The sequence below is a fragment of the Oryctolagus cuniculus genome, chromosome 6 (assembly GCF_964237555.1).
Source record: "Oryctolagus cuniculus chromosome 6, mOryCun1.1, whole genome shotgun sequence".
Classification (NCBI taxonomy): domain Eukaryota; kingdom Metazoa; phylum Chordata; class Mammalia; order Lagomorpha; family Leporidae; genus Oryctolagus; species Oryctolagus cuniculus.
This window is the reverse complement of record NC_091437.1, coordinates 88405286-88428365: the sequence shown is the minus strand read 5'-3', so window position 1 is coordinate 88428365 and position 23080 is coordinate 88405286. Positions and strand designations below refer to the sequence as shown.

The 23080-nt window shown below is 40.7% G+C and overlaps 1 protein-coding gene across 2 annotated transcripts in view; it reads right to left on the bottom strand.

Moving 5' to 3' along the window:
- The window catches only part of NKAIN3 (sodium/potassium transporting ATPase interacting 3), a 772255-nt gene that overhangs the window by 82152 nt on the left and 667023 nt on the right, over positions 1 to 23080 (bottom strand). For both annotated transcript variants that reach the window (XM_008255564.4, XM_051843801.2), the window contains exon 5: positions 9638 to 9698. In XM_008255564.4, coding sequence (XP_008253786.3) covers positions 9638 to 9698 — 61 coding nt within the window. The remainder of the gene's footprint in view (positions 1 to 9637; positions 9699 to 23080) is intronic.

The following is a 23080-nucleotide window of genomic DNA, read 5'->3' as shown; positions in this document are numbered from 1 at the left end:
CTGTTCCATCCTGTTTTGACCTGTTCCTTCCTGTTTTTCCCTGTTCCATCCTGTTCTGTTCTGATCTATCCTGTTTGTCCCAGTTCCATCCTGTTCTTTCCTGATCCATCATATTCCATTCTGTCCTATCCTGTTCTGTCCTGTTCTATTCTGTTCTGTCCTAATCCATCCTGTTCTGTTGTGTTCCATCCTGATGTATCTATTTCCCATTCCATTCTATCCAGTTCCATCTCTATCATCCTGCTCAATCCTGTCTGTCCTGTTCCAGCCTGTTCCAACTTGTTCTTTCCTGTTCCATTCTGTTTTTCCCTGTTCCATCCTGTTCCACCCTCTTCCATCCTGTTCTGTCCAAGTCTATCATGTTCCATTCTGTTCCACCCTGCTCAATCCTATTCTATCCTCTTCTGTCCTGATCCATCCTGTTATATTCTGCTCTGTCCTGTTGCACTGTGTTCTATATTGTTCTGTCCTGATCCATCCTGTTCTTTCCTATTTTATCCTATTCCATCCTGTCCCATCCTGTGCTGTCCTGTTCCATCCTGTTTTGTCCTTTTCCATACCGTTTTGTTCTGTTCCATATTGTTCCATCCTACTGCATCCTATATTGTCCTATTCCATCTTGCTGTATCTTATTCTGTCCTGTTCCATCCTGTTTTGTCCTGTTCCATCCTTCTCTGGCCAAAGCCATCCTGTTCCATCCTGTTGCATCCTGCTACATCCTGTTTTATGCTATTCTGTTCTGTTCCACACTGTTCTGTACTGTTCCATCCTGTTTTGTCCAGTTCCATCATATTTTATCCTGTTCTGTTTTGTTCCATACTGTTCTATCCTGTTCCGTTGTTTTGTAATGTTCCATTTTCTTTTTTCCTATTCTGTCCTGTTCCATCATGTTCCATCCTGTTTTGTCCAGTTCAATCCTTTTTTATCCTGCTCTATCCTGTTCTGCCCTGTTCCACCCTGTTCCATCCTGCTCCATCGTGTTCTGTACTGTTCTATCCTGTTCCATCTTGTTCTGTCCTATTCCATTTTGTTCTTTCCTGTTCCATCCTGTTTTGACTTGTTCCATCCTGTTCATTCCAGTTCCATACTGTTCTTTCCTATTTCATCCTGTTCTGTCCTGATCCATCCTATTCCACCCTTTTCTCTGCTGTTCCATTATGTTCTGTCCTGTTCAATTCTGTTCTGTCCTGTTCCATCCTTTCCCATCCCATTCCTTCCTGTTCCATCCCGTTCTATCCTGTTCCCTCTGTTCCATCCTGTGCCATCCCATTCTTTCCTGTCCATATGGTTCCATCCTACTCTATCCTATACTATCCTGTTCCATCCTGTTGTATCATGTTCTGTCCTGTTCCATCCTGTTTTATCCTGTCTGTCTGTTCAATCTTGTTCTGTCCAAAGCCATCCTGTCTGTCCTGTTTCATACTGCTCCACCCTGTTCTGTCCGAGGTCCATCCTGTTCCGTCCTCTTCCATCCTGCTCCAACCTGTTCTGTCCTGTTCCATCCTTTATTGTCCTGTTCTGTCCTGTTGTTTCCTGTTCCATCCTATTGTATACTATTCTGTTCCATCCTGTTGTATTATATTCTGTCCTGTTCCATCCTGTTTTGTCCTGTCTGTCCTATTCCTTTCTGTTCTGTCCAAAGTCCTCCTGTTCCACCCTCTTCCATCCTGCTCCATCCTATTCAATGCTATTCTGTGCTGTTCCACCCTGTTCTGTCCTGCTCCATCCTGTTTTGACCAGTTACATCCTGTATCATCCTGTTTTGTCCTGTTCCATCCTGTTCTGTCCTGTTCCACCCTGTTTCCTCTTCTTTTGTCCTATTTTATACCGTTTGAATCTGTTCCATCCAGTTCTATCCTATTCTGTCCTGTTCCATCCTGTTCTGTCCAGTTCCATCCTGCTCTGTCCAGTTCCATCCTGCTCCATTCTCCTTTTTCCTGTTCCATCCTGTTCCATCTTGTTCTGTCCTGTTCAATCCTATTCTGTCCTGTTCCATCCTGTTCTATTCTGTTCTGTCCTAGCCCATCCCGTTCTGTCTTGTTCATTCCTGTTCCATCCTACTCTGTCCAGTTCCTTCCTGTTCTGTCCTGTTCCATCTGTTATTTCCTGTTCCATCAGTTTTGAACTGTTCCATCCTGTTCATTCCAGTTCTATCCTGTTCTTTTCTGTCCCATCCTGTTCTTTCCTGATCCATTCTATTCCATCTTGTTCTGTGCCATTCCAGCCTGTTCTATCCTGTTCTTTCCTGTTCCATCCTGTTATGTCTGCTCCAATGTGTTTTGTTCTGTTTGTCCTGTTCCATCTTGTTCCATCCTGTTCTATCCAGTTCCTTCCTGTTTCATCCTGCTAGATCCTGTTCTATCATGTTATATCCTGCTCCAAATTTTTCTGTCCTATTCCATCCTGTTTTGCCCTGTTCTGTCCTTTTCGATCCTGTTCTGTCCAGATCTATCCTTTCTGTCCTGTTCCATCCTGCTCCATCCTGTTCTATCCTGTTCAGTCCTGTTCCACCCTGTTCTGTCCTGTTCCATCCGGTTCCATCCTGTACCATACTGTTTAGTTCTGTTCAATCCTATTCAGCCCAGTTCCATCCTGTTCCATGCTACTCCATCCTATACTGTCCTGTTCCATCCTCTTGTATCTTGTTCTGTACTGTTCCATCCTGTTTTGTCCTGTTCCATCCTGTTGCATCCTGCTACATCCTGTTTTATGCTATTCTGTCCTATTCTATCCTGTTCTGTCCTGTTCCACACTGTTCTATCCTGTTCTGTCCAGGTCTATCCTGTTCCATCCTGCTCCATCCTGTTCCATCCTGTTCTGTTCTGTTCCATTCTGTTTTGTCCTGTTCCATCCTGTTCCATCTGGTTCTGTTCTGTACCATACTGTTTAGTCCTGTTCAATCCTATTCGGTCCAGTTCCATCCTGTTTTGTCCTGTTCCATCCTGTTTTGTCCTATTCCATCCTGCTCCATTCTACTCCATCCTATACTGTCCTGTTCCATCTTGTTGTTTCTGTTCCATCATGTTCCATCCCATTCTGTTCTGTTGCATTCTGTTCGATTTTGTTCTGTCCTGTTACATCCTCTTCCATCCTGTTCCATTCTATTCTGTCCTGTTCCTTCCTGTTTCATCCTGTCCTGTCCAGTTCCATCCCGTTCTGTCCTGTTCTGTCTGTTTCTTCCTGTTCCATCCCATTCTAATCTATTCCTACCTGTTCTATCCTGTTCCAATCTGTGCTGTCCTGTTCTATCACTTTCTGTCCTTTGCCATTCTGTTCCATCCTGTTCTGTCCTGTTCCATCCTGTTCTGTCCTGTTCCATCCTGTTCCATCCTGTTCCATGCAGTTCTGTCCTGTTGCATTCTCTTCCATCCATTCTGTCCTGTTCCATACTTTTCTATCCTGTTCCATCCTTTTCCATCCCATTTTATCCTGTTCCATCCTGTTTTGGTCCATCCTGTTCCAATCCATTCTGTCCTGTTCCATCTTGTTCCGTCCTGTTCTGTGTTGTTCTGTATTGTTCCATCTTGTTTTGTCCTCTTCCTTCCCTTTCCATCCTGTTCCATCCTTATCTATCCTGTTCCATCCTGTTCCATCCTATTCCATCCTGTTTTGTCCTGTTCCTTCCTCTTCCATCATGTTCTGCTCTGTTGCATCCTGTCCTGTCCTGTCCTATCCTATTGCAACCTGTTCCATTTTGCTCTGTCCTGTTCCCTCCTGTTTTGTCTTGTTCCATCCTGATCTGTCCTGTTCCATCATGTTCTTTTTCCATCCTGTTCTATCCTATTCTGTCCTGTTCCATCTTGTTCCATCCCATTCTATCCTGTTCTGTCCTGTTCCATTCTGTTCTTTCTTGTTCCATATTGTTTTGTCCTCTTTTGTCCTGTCCCGTCCTGCTCTGTTCCATCCTGTTCTTCCTGTTCCAACCTGTACCATCCTGTTCCTTCCTGTTCTGTTCCATTCCTTTCTGTCACATTCTCTTGTGTCCTGTTCTATCCTGTTCTGTCCTGTTCCATCCTGTTTCCTCCTGTTCTGTCCTGATCCATCCTGTTCTGTCCTATTCCATCCTGTTCCTTGGGCTTTTTTTTTAATTTTATAGGCAGGGAGACAGAGACAAATTGAGAAAGAGTGAGGCAGAGAGAGAGAGAGAGAGAGAGAGAGAGAGAGAGAGAGAGCGCAATATCAACCACTCAGTCTCCACATGGCCGCAGTGGCCCTGGGTTTGGTCGGAAGCTGGGAGCTGGGATTTCAATGCAGATCTTCCATTTGGGTGGCAGGAACTCAACTACTTGAGCTATTGCCACTGCCTTCCAGAGTCTGCATTAACAGAAAGTTGGAGGCAAAAGCTGGGGATCGATCCTGGATATTTGTAATAGGCTAAATGCTGACCCCTCTGTCAACTGGTGAAGTTCCCCTGGACAATCCAATTAACCTTTGTGATCCAAAATAAATGCCACAGTCGCAATTTATAATCTAATACCAAAAAAAGTGGTAATCCTCAGAGGAACACAGAATATTTGTGCAAGTTAAATATTTCAACATATTTTACTTCACCTCCACATTTCCATGAATTAAAAACATTCTTTTCTGTGTGTCTGTCAAGCAAGTAACATTTGCTGCAGTAGATGATTCATAAACAAAATGTTGACAGATTATTATGATTACAGATTCCAAAGATTCGATTCTCACAAAAGTGCTCATATATATATATATATAAAGATGAAATAAAAATTGAAGAAAGAAATATAAATAGGTCTTTTTATTCATACAAGTGATGCAAAGCACTGACTTTACTTTTGCAAGGTTTTAATTTCATTGTCTTGGAACTGCGATCATAACCTTTATAAAAATAGTTTGTAAAAGACACTGAGAGGTCACTGAGAAAATGGATGGCTGGAAGTGTCTCCTCAAGCAAGTATTACCCGTCAGAAATGTCCATCTGACATGTTAGCCCCATAGAGCCACTTTAGTAATGCAGAGGAAAGATGCAGGGGCTGTTTTTAAGGCTGGTGACAGCTTTCAGTCCAAGAACAAGGCTTACCTTTCTATTTTCAATAATGCAGACATGTTCATTACTTAAAGAGTAATCAAAATGATGAATTATATATTGTCTGCCAAAATACTGTGACATTACCTTATATTTACTCTTTCCTTTCAGAATAAGCTTTCCAGCAGTGTACTTAGACAAAGTGGGTGGCTACCAGTATTGTTTCCTTATGTTTAGATTTCAAAAAAAAAAAAAAACAATTCAAAGGACACATCTTCTTGACTGTAAGTTGGTAATGTCATATCCAAAGGGCAGTTCATGATTGCACCTAAAAGCTATATGTTGGCACGGCTTGTGATAGTCTATGAGATCATTGCAATTGGTTTCAGACATTACTTTTCGCTCACATCTGCCTTCTGAAGACCCTGGGACAATTTAATTACATATGCACTTTTGATTCTTACTTCTTTCAATAAAAATGTAAAATTATCCTCGCTTGAGAACTATCAGACTAAAAGGTTTGTGATTACTTTTCATTGTCATCCCTTTTCCAGCAGATTATCATGTCAAGTTGGTCTTGGACATATTTACTTTGTTTTGAGCACTGAAGGCTCTTTCTGACTCTAACTATTATTTGAATTGATGGCAACACAAACCACTATATCCAGATGTCTCTCAGTAACCTAATGGATAGCCCTAATAACAAACACTAGAATTAAACCATTAATAGAATAGACTGCTAGCGGCTGCTTCAATTCATTTGATGGCCATTAAAACAGCTGATTCAGAGATTTCTCTAAAGAAATGTAAGCTAATTAAAGACTTAAAAGTCAGTGGAACTACAGTATCTGCCAGTGGCAACACAATCCATACACACTGACATTATAACTCTGAGGGGAGGCTGAGAGAAGGTCAAAAACATTTGCCCATTTCAGATGAGGCTTATATTTTACATGGTATTTTCCATTTTCTAGTGTTGCTTAATATCACAAGTCTCAAGGAAAAGTTTTTAATATATTTATTGTATGAGAAGAAAGACTATTGATAAACTGCCTTCTGCAGACTTTTATTTTGCTACCTACTCAAAAATATTTTTAAGATATTCAGCTGAAATTTATCAATGTATTAATTTTTTGAAGTATTTATGGAAACCAATTTTCAAATAGTTTCCATTAGGTCCCAATTCCAATTAAAATTGCTCATGCTCATGGTTTTTGGCTGTGCTGCCTATCTTGCTTATGAGTCAGAAGCAAGGTGCTGTCTTTTTATACACTAACTTTACAGACTATGGGTTTGCTAATTGAACTCCTGCAAAGATCACTTTTTGAATTATCCTCAAGGTGAGAAGTGTTTTGATTACAACTGTAATCTGAAGTGTCAGGCACTTTTTGGTTCATCTAGCATTAAAAAAAAAAAAACCTTAAGTCAATAAAATAGGTAGTATTATATATTTTCATGTTCTCTTTTTCATTTTTTAATATAAAATACTGATTTTTTTTTGAAAGGCAGAGTTACAGAGAGGAAGAGAGATCTGGTTCACTTCCCAAATAGCTGCAATGACCGTGTTTGGGCCAGGATGAAGAAAAGAGCCTGGCTCTATCTGAGTCTCCCACATGGGTGGCAGGAGCCTCTTCCATTACATTCTCAGGTTCATTAGCAGGGAGCTGGATGGGAAGCGAAGCCATTAGGACTTGAACCGGTTCTCCTATGGGATGCTGGCATTGTAGGAAGCAGCTTAACCTGTAGTGCCACAACACTGTTCCCTATTTACATGTTTCCAATGCCTGATATGTTTCATCATAAGGTCTAATGTTTCTTCCATTTGGTCAAATAAATTGAGACAAGCTTCTCCTGTCTACTGAATTCTAGTTCATGTATCATGCACTGCATCTGCCTGGTGGGAATCATTCATCAGACCTTTTTGAAGCTGAGTTCTAGAAGTTACCATGGCTTGCTACTTATCCTCACTTGGTTGAAGAGTCCATTGAACAATCCAGAAAATAACTACAATGATAGAACCAATGTTCTGGTTAAGTATGACTTGTTTACCTGAGACAAATTAGTTTTTAAAACTAAGTTAAAATTTAACAGCGATCACTTTTCAGTTAAGTTTCAGCACTTAAGAAGAATTGTGTATTGATTACAGTATTCAACCAAAAGTATTAAGTAGAACAAACAAACAAAATACTAAGAGGGATAACATATTAAGCTGCTCATCAACAGTCAGGGTGAGGGCTGATCAAGTCACCGTTTCTCATAGTGTTCATTTCACTTTAACAGGTTTCCTTTTTGGTGCTCAGTTAGTTGTCACCTATCAAGGAGAACAAGTGGTATTTGTCCCTTTGGGATTGGCTTATTTCACTCAACATAATGTTTTCCAAATTCCTAACAGGGATCACTTTTCAGTTAAAATTTAAACACCTAAGAACAATTGTGTGTTAATTACAGAGTTCAACCAATGGTACTAGAACAAAAACAAAATACTAAAATGGATAAAGTATTACATTGTACATCAACCGTCAGGACAAGAGCTGATCAAGTCACTGTTTCTCACAGTGGGAATAAGAGAGGGAAGAGATGTGCAATTCGGGACATGCTCAAGCTGACTTGCCTCAAACGGTGGAGTCAGAAACATACCAGGGGATTCCAATTCAATCCCATCAAGGTGGCATGTACCAGTGCCATCTCACTAGTCCCAGTGATCAATTTCTGTTCACAATTGATCGTAATGATAGGACTAAGAACCAAAGGGATCACATAAACAAGAATAGTGTCTGCAAATACTAGCTGATAGAATCAAAAAGGTAGAGAATGATCCAACATGGGAAGTGAGATACACAGCAGACCCATAGAATGGCAAATGTCCTAACGGCACTCTGGCCTCATAATCAGCCCTTAAGGCATGAGGATCCGGCTGAAATGTCCATGAGAGTATTTCAGGCATGGAAAGCCAAGACACTCTGGGGGGAAAAAAAAACCTAAATGAAAGATCTCCACGAGTGAGATCCCAGTGAAAAGAACGGGTCATCAGAGAAGGAGGTACCTTTCTCTGAAGGGAGGAGAGAACTTCCACTTTGACCATGGCCTTGTCTAAATATGATCAGAGTCAGAGAACTCAGGGGGCTTCCATAGCCTTGGCAGCTCATGACAAGAGCTTAGGGTGATTCCTGATGCCACAAACAAGAGTGTCAATTTGTTAAGTCAACAACAGAAGTCACTGTGCACTTACTCCTCATGTAGGATCTTTGTCCTTAGTGTGCTGTACATTGAGATTAATGCTATAACTAGTACTCAAACAGTATTTTTCACTTTAGGTTTCTGTGTGGGAGCAAACTGTTAAAATCTTTACTTAATGTATGCTAAACTGATCTTCTGTATATAAAGAGAATCGAAAATGGATCTTGATTTGAATGGAAGGGGAGAGGGAGTGGGAAAGGGGAGGGTTGCGAGTGGGAGGGACGTTATGGGGGGGGAACCATTGTAATCCATAATCTGTACTTTGGAAATTTATATTCATTAAATAAAAGTTAAACAAAAACTAAGTTAAAATTTAAAATTTTCTTTTGTATTACAAGAATTCTTAACAGAGTTTTTTTTTTTTTTTTTTTTTTTTTGACAGGCAGAGTGGACAGTGAGAGAGAGAGACAGAGAGAAAGGTCTTCCTTTGCCGTTGGTTCACCCTCCAATGGCCGCCGCGGCCAGCGCGCTGCGGCCGGCGCACCGCACTGATCCGATGGCAGGAGCCAGGAGCCGGGTGCTTTTCCTGGTCTCCCATGGGGTGCAGGGCCCAAGCACCTGGGCCATCCTCCACTGCACTTCCCTGGCCACAGCAGAGAGCTGGCCTGGAAGAGGGGCAACCGGGACAGAATCCGGCGCCCCGACCGGGACTAGAACCCGGTGTGCCGGCACCGCTAGGCGGAGGATTAGCCTAGTGAGCCACGGCGCCGGCCAAGAATTCTTAACAGAGTTGTGCCAAAAGTGTCTTATATAATAGTGCATTATCTTTTAACTTCATTTTCCGTGTACTTTTTGTGGTCCTGCGTATATTAGGAAGTTTTCAATATGTGCCATGTGTTGACCTACATTGCTAAATTAGTCACCTAACTGCAGGTCATAGTATATGAGTATCTTTCATTTGGGCGTTCTGCAAACACACGACACAGCAGCTAAGCATCCCAGTTACTCTTTCTTAGCATCTGTTGTGTTTTTAATCCCATCTTGAAAGTTCTAATTTTTAGTTTTCTCATAGTATTTCATATAATTTACACACATGCAGGTCTTGCTATAATGTATTACTGTATCGATCATAATGCTATCAGACTTCAGCATTCTGCCACTACCATGTTTACAATTAGTGATGCATAAAACCCCTTTAATTATCCCCTCAGCATAATGTTTAGTCCCTGAAGAAGTTTCTAAAACATGATATGACAGCAATCCTAGACTTCTGAGTCAGTGCCTGCTCCCACACAACTTGGACCAAGAGCTTAGTATTTGGTGCCACCTTATGGATGTACAATTTATGTTGCCATCTTGACTATAACTTTATTGTGCCTAATTAAATCACTCCATATTCAATTGTGAAAGATTTCACAATCCTGTAATATTTACTTTTGGAGGCTTTTCATAGTGAAAAGATGAAGCACTACTTACAGGTGTCTTCTTCTTCCATGGAAATACTGATCACATAACAGGCATACACAAACCCAATCAACTGCAAAGAAGAAAAAATACATCCTTTAAGAACTTCTGAAAATGGCCACATTAAAGAGCCTATATAATTGAATAAAGAATTTATAGGAGCGATGTCTATGTGTTTCTCATATCTTGTTTTAAAATAATAGCTGTGATGTATAAGTGACTTTTTATTTCTATATTGCTTTAATAAATTTCTAAAAGGTACACAGAAGTGGCTGGTGCTTTGGCTTAGTGGGTAAAGCTGCTGCCTGTAATGCCGGCATTCCATATGGGTGCTGGTTCAAGTCCCAGCTGCTCCACTTCTAATCCAGCTCTCTGCTATGGCCTGGGAAAGCAGTAGAAGATGGCCCAAGTCCTTGGGCCCCTGCACAGGAGCTTCATCTAAGTCTCCCACATGGATGGCAAGAGCCCAAACACTTGGGTTATCTTCCACTGCTTTAGACACACCAGCATGGAGCGAGATGGGAAGTGGAGCAGCCAGGATTGAACCTGTACCCATATGGGATATCAGAGTCACAGGTGTTGGCTTAACATGCCAGGCCCTCACTTAGATTTACTAGATGACGTATTTATTTATTTATTGGAAAGACAGAATGAAACACAGAATGAAGGAGAGGGAGTTGGGGGGAGGGAGGGAGATATTCCATTCACTGGTTCACTCTTCAAATGGCTGCAACAACCAGGGCTGTGCTTGGCCGAAGCCAGGACCCAGGAACTCCATCCTGGACTCCCACATGGGTGGCAGGGCCCATATATTTTGACCATGATTCACTGCTAGTCCAGATGCATTAGCAGGGAGATGAATCACAAGCAGAGAAACAGGGACTTGAACTGGTTCTCTGATTTGGATTGCCAGCATCACAGTGGTTTAATCCACTGTGCCACAACACTGGCCCCTTAGATTTTTATTTGAAACTCAAAGTTCTTACATTTCAAAATAGCTATTTTTAGTTTTGACTATTTATAGAGCAATTTGTATGATTAATTATTTTTACTAAAATTATTGTAATATTTAATAGCCACAAAAGGAATCAAAATATGATATTTATAAATTAAATAGCAATCATCTATTTAATTATTTAAAATGCTCTGAGAGTGTAAATTCTGTATAGATACTAAATTGTTTTGTTAATGTATCATCAGAAAATACATTGATTTTCCAGTGATTCATATCAAAAATGAAACAGAAGAGTGACTACTTCTACTTTCGATAAGACTGACTGAAAGAATAAATGCAGGTGTATGCAGCCTTTCCAGTTTTCATATTGCTTTCTGCACTTATACTGACAAGACGATTTTATTCCAAGGAGTCAGAGACACTGCAGGTCCTGGAGGACAAAGCTGTCACTGAGTTTAGTCTAGTCTAAACTCACACTACTTTCAAAGGTGTTAAAAACAGGTACTTCAGTAGCTGTTAGAGTCTGTCCTTTGCCTTTCCTTTGCTAAAGTCTGTTTCTTCCCCCTCATCCCATTATAAAATAGCAATTGAAAATGAAACTTTTCTGGTAGCACCCTCTGTCAAAGGCTGAGGCTCCTGCTGCAGAGAATAATATACCTGGTTTTCTGAATGTCTGAACTTGTTGTCCAGCTCAAGACTGTCTAGACACAGGCCAGGACGTAGTCCTAAGAAGTTGGGGAATGAGGTGTCATAAGAAAGACTTACAGAGAGAGCTGTCAGAGTGCTGGGGGGTTCTCTCATCCATGGGGCAGCTCCTGTCATCTCAAGTCTGGACAGGGAGCACTTCAGAGAATCACCTAGGAAGCCTGGCGTATCTTCCATTTTGGGAACATGGACTTGGCACCTGACTCATACTTGGAAGACCGTGAAAGCAAAAGGACCATGCTGAGAGGGGCTTCTGGCTGCACAGTGTGAAGGGACAGGGTGGAGTGGACCCAGCAGGGCAGGAACTTGCAGGTGTACCCTTCTCCGAGGGTAAAGCCTCCAAAAGGAGCTTCTGGTACTACTCTGCAGTTGGCTTCCACCCAGGAGGACTTCCTGCCAGGGGCAGGGGAGTCTTTAAAAGGAACTTGGCACTTTGTTTATTATTATTTTTCATTTTTTTAAAGATTTACTTATTTATTTGAAAGGCAGAGTTACAGACAGAAAGAGGGGGAGAGAGAGAGAGAGAGAGAGAGAATGAATCTTCCATCTGCTGGTTCACTCCCCAGATAACCACAAAAGCAGGAGCTGGGACAACTCAAAGCCAAGAACCAGGAGCTTCTTCCTGGTCTCCCACACCCTTGTTGGGGCCCAAGGACTTGGGCCATCCTCTACTGCGTTCTCAGGCCATAGCAGAGAACTGGCTAGGAAGAGGAGCAGCAAGGACTAGAACCGGTGCCCCTATGGGATGCCAGCACTGCAGGCAGCAGCTTTAACACTTGAACTTGATACTTTGAATCTAGAAAGTGAGTAGGGATGTCTAGTGGCCTGGTCAGGAGGCAGATCACCCAGAAAAACGGTGAGATCCCAAAAGAGAAGGTGTGGGATTCTGAAGAAGCATAAGAAGGAGAGGATAAGCTTGTGGGAAGTGTTGGTTCCAGAAGGTATCCTCTGGTAGATGACAGTGGACCAGTCACATTAAGACCTTCTTTACAGGGTCAGCATTGTGGCAAAAGAAGTTAAGCCACTACCTGCAGTGCTGGCCTCCCAAATGGGTTCTGGTTCAAGTCCCAGCTGCTCTACTTCCTATCCAGAACCCTGATAATGTGCCTGGAAAAGCAGCAGAGGATAGCCCAAATGCTTGGGCTCCTGCACCCATGTGGAAGACTCAGAAGAAGCTCCTGGCTCCTGGTTTCAGCCTATTACAGCACTGGCCTTTATGGCAGTTTGGGGAGTGACCAGTAGATGGAAGATATCTCTTTTTCTCTCTTTCTCTGTCTGTCTCTAACCCTTCCTTTCAAATATATAAAATAAGTACTGACAAAAAGACCTTATTTCTTACCTCATCTCCCATCATTCCTCTACTTCAGCCCAGGAATAACCCAAAAGAACAACAAATGAAAGAAGTGAGTGAGAAGAGGAGAAAGCTAGTGATGTGACTTTTTTTTCACTGCAGATCTGCAAATTGAAGCCTGTCTCAAGCTGAGGAAGAGATTATTTTAAAGCAGATCGGGGTTGCATTGACCTCGACTGGAGTATTTCATATCTGAGAGACCAAAAGAACTACAAATCATGATGGAAACATGATTCAAAGGGTGAGATTGAACAAGATCATAGAGTGTACTTGAATGAACAGTGGAAGAATTAGTGAAATCACCTTTTGATTGTATTCTACCAAATTTAGCTTCTAAGTAAACCAGTTATATGCAGAACAATAAATAAACCTGCAATTCCAGTACTGACTACGTTCCAATGCAATTCCTTCCAATCTTCTGTAACTTAGTGGCTTCATATCACAGATACACACTTATGACTCAAGTTAATATACTTCATAAGCTTAATTATTGATGAGTACATAAATTTGCATCATTAAAACATACCATAATATATTTAAGTACTATTTTGTTAGAAGTTTTTTCAAATTATAAATAATATTATTATGAGTATTAATACTTTTCCTGTGTTTTTGATTATCTGAAGTAGAATGATCACAATTAAAATACCATTCAACACATAGATTTATAAGCAGAAGTAATATTTTATATAGATATTTAAACTTTTTTTGTTTGAGAGGTAGAGACCCAGCCAGCCAGCCAAACTGACAGAGTGCTTTCATGTGCTGTTTCAGTCCCACATGCCCATGATGGCAAAGGCTAAGTCAGGAGTCAGGAACTCAGTCCAGGTATCTCTCATGTGGCCGACAGGAACCTAATCACTGAGCCGTCACAATTGCCTCCAAGAATCTGTATTACTAGGAAGCCAGGAATCAAACTCTGGTCCTAAGATGTGAGACACAGATGTCTTAACAGGCATCTGAAACATTAGGCCAAACACCTGCCCCATGTTGAATATTTTTATGACTTTTTACACATTGCATTGGTTTAAAAAGTGTACATTTCTTATTTTACTCTAGCACTGACAATTGTTCCTCTGCCATACCCTTAGTAACATGGAATATTGTTGCTTAAAAATTATGCCAGTAAAATAAACAAAATGACATATCTTTATTAATTAATTTTGCAAACATTTTTCTTTATCTGAGACATTTTTGTATTTTTTTAGCCATTTACTTTTTTAAAAAAATATTTATTTATTTATTTGAAAGGCAGAGTTACAGAGAGGTAGAGGCAGACAGACTGAGAAGTCTTTTATCCGCTGGTTCACCCCCAAGTGACCGCAATGGATGGAGCTGGGCCTATACAAAGCCAGGAGCCAGGAGCTTCTTCCGGGTCTCCCACACCAGTGCACGGGTCCAAGGACTTGGGTCATCTAATAGTGCTTTCCCAGGTCATAGCAGAGAGCTGGGTCAGCAGTGGAGCAGCCGCTACTCGAACCAGAGCTCATATGAGATGCCGGCAGTACAGGCAGCGACTTTACCTAATATGTCACAGTGCCAGCTCACACAGCCATTTTTTTAAATTTTTATTTAATGAATATAAATTTACAAAATACAGCTTATGGATTACAATGGCTTCCCCCCCCCCAATGACTTCCCTCCCACCTGCAACCCTCCCCTTTCCCGCTCTCTCTCCGCCTCCATTCACATCAAGATTCATTTTCAATTATCTTTATATACAGAAGATCAGTTTAGTATACATTAAGTAAAGATTTCAACAGTTTGCACCCACATAGAAACACAAAGTGAAAAATACTGTTTGAGTACTCGTTATAGCATTAAATCACAATGTACAGCACATTAAGGACAGAGATCCTACATGAAGAGTAAGTGCACAGTGACTCCTGTTGTTGACTTTGCAAATTGACACTCTTGTTTATGGCATCAGTAATCTCCCTATGCTCCAGTCATGAGTTTCCAAGGCTATGGAAGCCTTTTGAGTTCACCGATTCTTATCTTATTTAGATAAGGTCATAGTCAAAGTGGAAGTTCTCTCCTCCCTTCAGAGAAAGGTACCTCCTTCTTTGAAGACCTGTTCTTTCCACTGGGATCTCACTCACGGAGATCTTTCATTTAGGTCATTTTTTTTATTTGCCAGAGTGTCTTGGCTTTCCATGCCTGAAATAGTCTCATGGGCTTTTCAGCCAGATCCGATTGCCTTAAGGGCTGATTCTGAGGCCAGAGTGCTATTTAGGACATCTGCCATTCTATGAGTCTGCTGTGTATTCCGCTTCCCATGTTGGATCGTTCTCTCCCTTTTTATTCTATCGCTTAGTATTAGCAGACACAAGTCTTGTTTATGTGATCCCTTTGAGTCTTAGTCCTTTCATTATGATCAGTTGTGAACAGAAACTGATCACTTGGACTAGTGAGATAGCATTGGTACATGCCACCTTGATGGGATTGAATTGGAATCCCCTGGTATGTTTCTAACTCTACTGTTTGGGGCAAGTCAGCTTAAGCATGTTCCAAATTGTACATCTCTTCCCTCTCTTATTCCCACTCTTATATTTAACAGGGATCACTTTTCAGTTAAGCTTCAACACTTAAGAATAACTGTGTATTAATTACAGAATTAAACCAGTAGTATTAAGTAGAACAGACAAAAAAAAATACTAAGAAGGATAACGTATTAAGTTGTTCATCAACAGTCAGGGCTATGGCTGATCAAGTCACCGTTTCTCATAGTGTCCATTTCACTTCAACAGGTTTCCTTTTTGGTGTTCAGTCCGTTGTCACCAATCAGAGAGAACATGTGATATTTGTCCCTTTGGGACTGGCTTATTTCACTCAGCATGATGTATTTCAGATTCCTCCATCTTTTTGCAAATGACCAGATTTCATTGTTTTTACTGGCTCACACAGCCATTTACTTTTTTTTAAGGACTTATTTATTTATTTGAAAGACAATCTTACAGAGAGAAAAGGAGAGACTGAGAGAGATCTTCCATCTGCTGGTTCAGTCCTCAAATGGCTGCAATGGCCATGGTTAGACCAAGCTGAAACCAGGAACTAGGAGCTTCATCTGGGTTTCCCACATGGGTGGCAGGGCTCAAACACTTGGACCATCTTCCATTGTTTTTCCCAGGCAGGGAGCTGGACTGGAAGTGGAGCAGCTGGGATTCAAACCAGTGCACTTATGGGTTGCTGGCATTGCTACATCACAGTGCTAGTTTCTAAATTATCTTCAGAAGTTCTTTGTTGATTTATTAATTTTATGTTGTTTTCATTAATTTGTGTGCAGTCTCATGGGTTAAAGCCTTTGCTATATTTGTTGTAATTTCTTTATGTTATCACATGATATTAGTGGCTTCATAACATTGGGACATTTTCTTGCTAAACCATATATATTGGAATGTATCTGCCAATGAACAAGTTTCTAGTTCTTGGTGAGATCTTACTTAGAAGGGTGTGTGTGTGTGTGTGTGTGTGTGTGCACTTGCATATATGTGTGCAATTCAAGAACTATCTTGAATTAGTTTTCTTTTGCTGAGGTAACAAATTTCCACAAATGTAATAGCTTAAAACATCAGAAATTTATTATCCAACAGACCTGGATGTCCTAAGTCAGACCTCATTGAGGGTAAAACCAAAGCGTTGGCTGGCGCTGTGGCTCAATAGAATAATCCTCCGCCTGTGGTGCTGGCACACTGGGATCTAGTCCCAGTCGGGGTGCCAGATTCTGTCCCGATTATCCCTCTTCCAGGCCAGCTCTCTCCTGTGGCCCGGGAGTGCAGAGGATGATGGCCCCAGTGCTTGGGCCCTGCACCTCATGGGAGACCAGGAGAAGTACCTGGCTCCTGGCTTCGGATCAGCACAATGTGCCAGTCACAGTGCCCCAGCCGCGGCGGCCATTGGAGGGTGAACCAACAGCAGAAGGAAGACCTTTCTCTCTGTCTCTGTTTCTTTCTCACTGTCCACTCTGCCTGTCAAAAAATAAAAAAAGAGAAACTATAGTGGTCTATAATTGTTAACAATTTGTTAAGTTGGCTGGTACAAAATTAAGAGACAATAATGACGGTTAAGAACCTTAGCTTTTTTTGCAGATCAATTTACAACAGCTAAGATATAGAATCAACCCAGAGGTCCATCTACTGAAGACTGGATAAAGAAATTGTGATATATGTACACCATGGAATACTACATAGTGCTAAAAAAAATAAATGAAGTCCAGTCGTTTGCAACAGGATGGATACAATTGGAAACCAATATACTTAGTGAAATAAGCCAGTCCCAAAAAGACAAATACCATATGTTCTCCCTGATCTGTGGTAACTAATAGAGCACCAAAAAGGTAATCTATAGAAGTGAAATTGACACTTTGAGATGGCAATTACTTTGAACAGCCCTTAACTTGACTGTAGAGGAACAGATTTTATTATTTCTCCATATTATTACTATACTCTTTACTTAGTATAGGGTTAATCTTATTGGTATAAAGTTAATTGAAAATAGATCTTTGCTTAAAATAAGAGTGGGAATAGTAGAGAGAGGAGGGAGGGTAGGGTGGGAAGAATCATTATGTTCCTGAATTTGTATATATGGAATGCATGAAGTTTTATACCTTAAATAAAAGGTTTTTAAATTCACATAAAGAAAATGGTCACAGAGTCAGAAATCCAAACAAGTGAAAAGATATACAGTGAGATGTCTTGCTCCCAACCCTGTCCCCCTCTACGCCACCCAGTCCAGTTTTTTTTTATGTAACTACTTACACAAGTTTTATTTTCTTGCATATTTTAATTAATATGCAAAGTAAGTATACATTCTGATTTCTCTCTTTTTATGCAAAAGGTAGTATACTATAAACACTTCTCTGCATTTTGCTACTTTGCTTTATAATACATTCTATAAATATCCATTATATCCATTGGGTGAATATATATTATGTTTTATCTAACTAGTTCCCTAATGATGAACAGTTGGTGGTGTCCAATCATTCACTGCAGTGAAACTCCTTATACATGTAATTTTCTTTATGTATGGATAAATTCCCAGAAGAGCAAAGATTTGATTTTGATAACTATTGCCACACTGCCTTCTATAGGGCATATACCATTTTGTACTCCAGTCAGCTGTTAGGACCAGCCCAGTTTCCTCAGGGCTTATAACCAACATTCCTAACTTATTTTTAACTACAAATAAGTTTTAACTTATAAAAGTAGCTGATTTGTGAAAAAAATTTCAAAATTTTGAGGTATGAGTGAGTGTATATGAAGAAAATAATGAAGCAATCCTAAATGGGTGGTGAACCAATGGAAAAAGGAAGACCTTTCCCTCTGTCTCTCTCTCACTGTCCACTCTGCCTGTCAAAAACAAAACAAAACAAAACAAAAAAACCAAAACCAAAGAGTCAGTGGGGTTAACTCCTGCAGATCTGGCAAAATCTGGTTCTTCTGGTTTCAGTGAGATAACTGATTCCTTGGCTTGTGGCTCCATTCCTCCATGGTCAAGGTCAGCAACATAGGGCCAGACCCTTCCTAGGCTGCTATCTCTCTGCTCCACCTGCTACACCACAGTGCCACCCCCTGCCACCCCCAGGCTTAATTTATAACAACTTGCTGTCAGGACCAGTACTGTGACACAGCAGATAAAGCCACCACCTGCGAGACAGGCATCTCACGTGAGCACTGGTTTGAGTTCCCATTGCAGCCATTTCAGGAGCGAAGCAGTGGATGGAAGTCTCCCTCTCCCCCACTCCCGCTTCTCTCTCTCTCTCTCTCTCTTTTTTTTTTTTTTTTGACAGGTAGAGTGGACAGTGAGAGAGAGAGAGACAGAGAGAAAGGTCTTCCTTTTTTTTGCTGTTGGTTCACCCTCCAGTGGCCACCGCAGCCGGCGCATCGCGCTGATCAGAAGGCAGGAGCCAGGTACTTATCCTGGTCTCCCATGGGGTGCAGGGCCCAAGCACTTGGGCAATCCTCCACTGCACTCCCGGTCAACAGCAGAGAGCTGGCCTGGAAGAGGGGCAACCGGGAAAGAATCCGGCGCCCCGACCGGGACTAGAACCCTGTGTGCCGGTGCCGCAAAGCGGAGGATTAGCCTACTGAGCCACGGCACCAGCCTCTCTCTCTCTTTTGAAATATATAGTTCAGTAAGTTCAAGTTAGATGAACTCTACTGATAGACATATTGATAGATTAGATTTTGGACCCTAAAGAGCTGGTTTGACCAATTTCTTGCCCCATAGATTAGGAGTCTCTTCCTATCTAGTGTTAGTAAAATAGATGATACTCTGAGTTTCTTCCAAGTCATACTGTAAGAAAGGAGAAGTAGAATGGATGAATCATGGTACAATTAAAAAGTTTATGAACTAGTTCTCTTTTGGATACAGACAAAAATTTAGACGCTACATTGCCAGTTTTATCTTGGAAATTGCTTATTGGATATTAAACCCATGAATTACTTGATAGCTTTTGCATTCCAATGATTTTTCCTCCATAGTAAACTCAAGTAAGTTAAATAGCATGAATAAATATTATTTTTATCTATGTAGGTAAGAGGAATAGCACAGACACATAAAATGGTGTTTTTTTGAGTGTTATAGGGTTTATCAAAGTATAAGCCTATGACCTCCATGATACCTCAATGCTACAATAAATATTATTTTCCTACTCTTCTAATTGACTCTTTTTTTTAAAAAAAGATGTACTTATTTATTTATTTATTTATTTTTTTATTTTTGACAGGCAGAGTGGACAGTGAGAGAGAGAGACAGAGAGAGAAAGGTCTTCCTTTGCCGTTGGTTCATCCTCCAATGGCCGCCGCTGCAGCCGGCGCACGGCGCTGATCCGATGGCAGGAGCCAGGATCCAGGTGCTTTTCCTGGTCTCCCATGGGGTGCAGGGCCCAAGCACTTGGGCCATCCTCCACTGCACTCCCGGGCCACAGCAGAGAGCTGGCCTGGAAGAGGGGCAACTGGGACAGAATCCGGCGCCCCGACCGGGACTAGAACCCGGTGTGCCGGCGCCGCAAGGTGGAGGATTAGCCTATTGAGCCACGGCGCCGGCTTAAAAAGATGTATTTATTTATTTGAAAGATAGAGTTACAGAAAGAGAGAGAGAGAGAGAGAGAGAGAGAGAGAGATCTTTCATTTGCTGGTTCACTCCCCAATTAACTGCAACAGCTGAAGCTGCGGTGGTCTGAAGCCAGAAGCCAGCAGCCTCTTCTGGGTCTCCCTATGGATGCAGGGGCCCAAGGACTTGGGCCATCTTCCACTGCTTTCTCAGGCCATAGCAGAGAGCTGGATCGAAAGTGGAGCAGCTAGAACTTGAATTGGTGCCCATATGGGATGCTGGCACTGCAGGTGGCGGCTTTACCAGCTATGCCACAGTGCCAGCCTCTGATTATTCTCTTTTGAAAAAATATAATACTTCTACTTACATCTGTTGATTTAAAGCAAAATGAAGTATCATACTGTCTTTATTTGTGTCTTTTGAGATGAGAATTAGATATACATAATATATTACCATATAGTTAGTCTTTTTGAATATATATATATATATATATATATGCTTTCTAATATTGGTTCATTGAATTTGGCATGGCTGGCTCCATCAGCATTTACTGGTTGGTCTATTGGTGTTTACTGGAAGAAAGGCCAGACAAATGATGAGAAGTCCTCTTGAGAGGAAACTCAGTCATGCTGTTTTCACGTATCAATATGTAGAGTTAATCTGATAGAGTTGCATCTGGCAATCCAAAAGGAAATCACTTTCCCTTGAAAAGAATCCCATCTTGATAGAGAAATCTTAACTTTAAACTAAGTCTATACCACCAAATTTTAGTTTGCTTTCTGGCTGTTGTAAGAGTGTTAACTTTGGATAGCTGAACTTTACTTTGTGACATATTTATACATTTAAGGAATTACTTTCTAGATGAATATTTTAATATAAACCAAAATTTTATTACTTTCACAAAAATTTTAAATGATTTGAATGTAAAGTTTCATCCAGGCTAAACAGAAAGTTTGGTCAAATGTTCAATATTAAAGAAAATCAAGCCTTGTAGTCCTAATTTTATCATTCATATGAGTCCACTTGAGAGTCAATGAAAAAGGTTTGGGAGTAGGCTGAGACACTGAGCAAGTTAGAAATGATGCAGAAGAAGATGATCATAGATGAACTTATACTAAGGCAAAAGAAAACAAGCTCTTTGGATGACTTTTCCAGAAATATACGTTTCCCCAAGTTTCATGTAACTCGTATTTCTGCTCTATAATTTTAATATGAAAGATATTGCTAAAAACATTGGATTAACTGTGCTTTTTGAAGATTAATTGTCTATGTGCTGAAGAGAACTGGTCCATTTATTTATTTTTCCTTTTCCAAATAAGTTTTTTGATCCACAGTCAGTAAGGTCAGCTTCTTAATCATGGTAACTGCACACTATCCCTCCATTTCCAGTGAAAACTTTCTGGCTAATGAAATGTGGGAATGTACAGTTTTAAAAGAACAGAGCAATGTATATCAACAGAAAATTGTCAGGTCCAATTGTTCCCTAATGGATATTAATACTGCCTTGATAGATGGCATGAAAGGAATTTTGGCCAGGTAATTGAAACAAGATGAAGACATGTCATATTAGAAAAATTAGATCATTCTTCAGCCCCTCAAACAACATGTGCCAGCCATAATCTTAGCCTTATTACAAATGAGTTAATTAAGATTTTTACTTTTGCTTTATTGATGGGTACACTAATAAAATATTTATTCTAAAAATTACATTAGCTATTATGATTAACCAAACTGCTATTTAATTAATAACATTATTCTCATGAGACTCTGTCTAGACATCATGTTAATCACTAATTTGTAGATGGCTGATGTTGTATAATTCTTGGCTTCCCAGAACATGAATTGAAATAGTCCTTGTGGCTTTCTGCTTGTCTACAAGAAATGGAATAAAATGCATTCTTGCCAATAGCAAACACACACAAAGTAAATAACATTGGGATAATAATTGTGATTGTTTCTGCTTTTAATAAAGTTTTGAGAAAGTTATTTATTTTAAAGATAACTTTTTTCCTCTTCCATTAAAGCTATCAATTTCTAGAATTATATTATTTAAAATGATTTTTCTTTGTATTATAAATTCTGATGGCATAAATTCTAACTTCTTCAATGTATTTATTTATCTCAAAGGCAGAGTTACAGAGAGACAGAGACACACAGAGAGATCTCATCCACTGATCCACTCTCCAAATGCCCACAACTGCTGGAGCTGGGTCAGGCCAAAGCCAGGAGCCTGGAACTCTATCTGGGTCTCCTATGTGGGTTACAGGCTCCCAGTAACTTGGAGCATCATCTGATGCCTTCCCAAGTGCACTATCCAGAAGCCTGATTAAAAGTGGAACAGGAGGGAATCTACCGGGACTCCAATATGGGATGCAGGCATTCCAAGCAGAAGCTTGACCCACCGCACCATAACGCCCACCTCTTCATTACATTTAATGAATTAAAATTACATAAGATTGATTCTACCACTGTTTTGTGTGCAAAGGATTGGTTACTTTTACAGATGGATTTGCAGATGGGATTGACTTGTTTTAAGTCCTGTGTAAGGACTGATAGAAGTGAGTTTTCACTCATGCAGGTGCTAGGATCATCACCACTGGCTGTGTGTCTGCTAGGTGTGGATGTTAATAAGAATGAATCAAAGAATAAGTCATACCTGCAATCATGATTATGTCAAGGAACCAATTTTTGTGTGTGTAAGTGATTGATGAGAAAAGCCCATCTAAGGAATTCAGAATAGAAAAGCACCAGGTGATGGGGTTGGCACTATGGCGTAGCGGGTAAAGCCAATGCTTTCAGTGTCGGCATCATATATGGGCACTGCTTTGAGTCTCAACTACTCCAGCTCTCTGCTATGGCCTGCGAAAGCAGCAGAAGATGGCCCAAGTCCTTGGGCCCTTGCACTCATGTGGGAGAACTGGAAGAAGCTCCTGGCTCCTGGCTTTGGATCAGTGAAGCTCCTGCCTTTGCGGCCATCTGGGGAGTGAACCAGCAGATGGAAGACCTCTCTCTGTCTTTCAGCCTCTTCTTCTCTCTCTGTGCAACTCTGACTTTGAAATAAATAAGTAAATCTTTTAAAAAAGAAAGGCATAAGGTGAGAAAACTGGTTTGGTAGAAGCAAAAAGAATCTTTGAAGAAAACTTCCAAACCAGTTCTTAAAATTTCCATTATTCACAGAGACATTTAAATTCTAAAACTTGAGAAAATCCTTAAGAAAAGATAGAAGTTTAACTTGTTGGTTCTAAAATGCTCTTTGTTAGTTTATATTTTCTCTAAAAACCTTCTTGACCAAGGCTGCCCATGGGAGACAGGCAGAAACTGACACACTTCCCTCTGTGTAACATTTTGTCCCATTAAAGTCATCAAGTTGAACATCTGTGTGTAGAAAGCT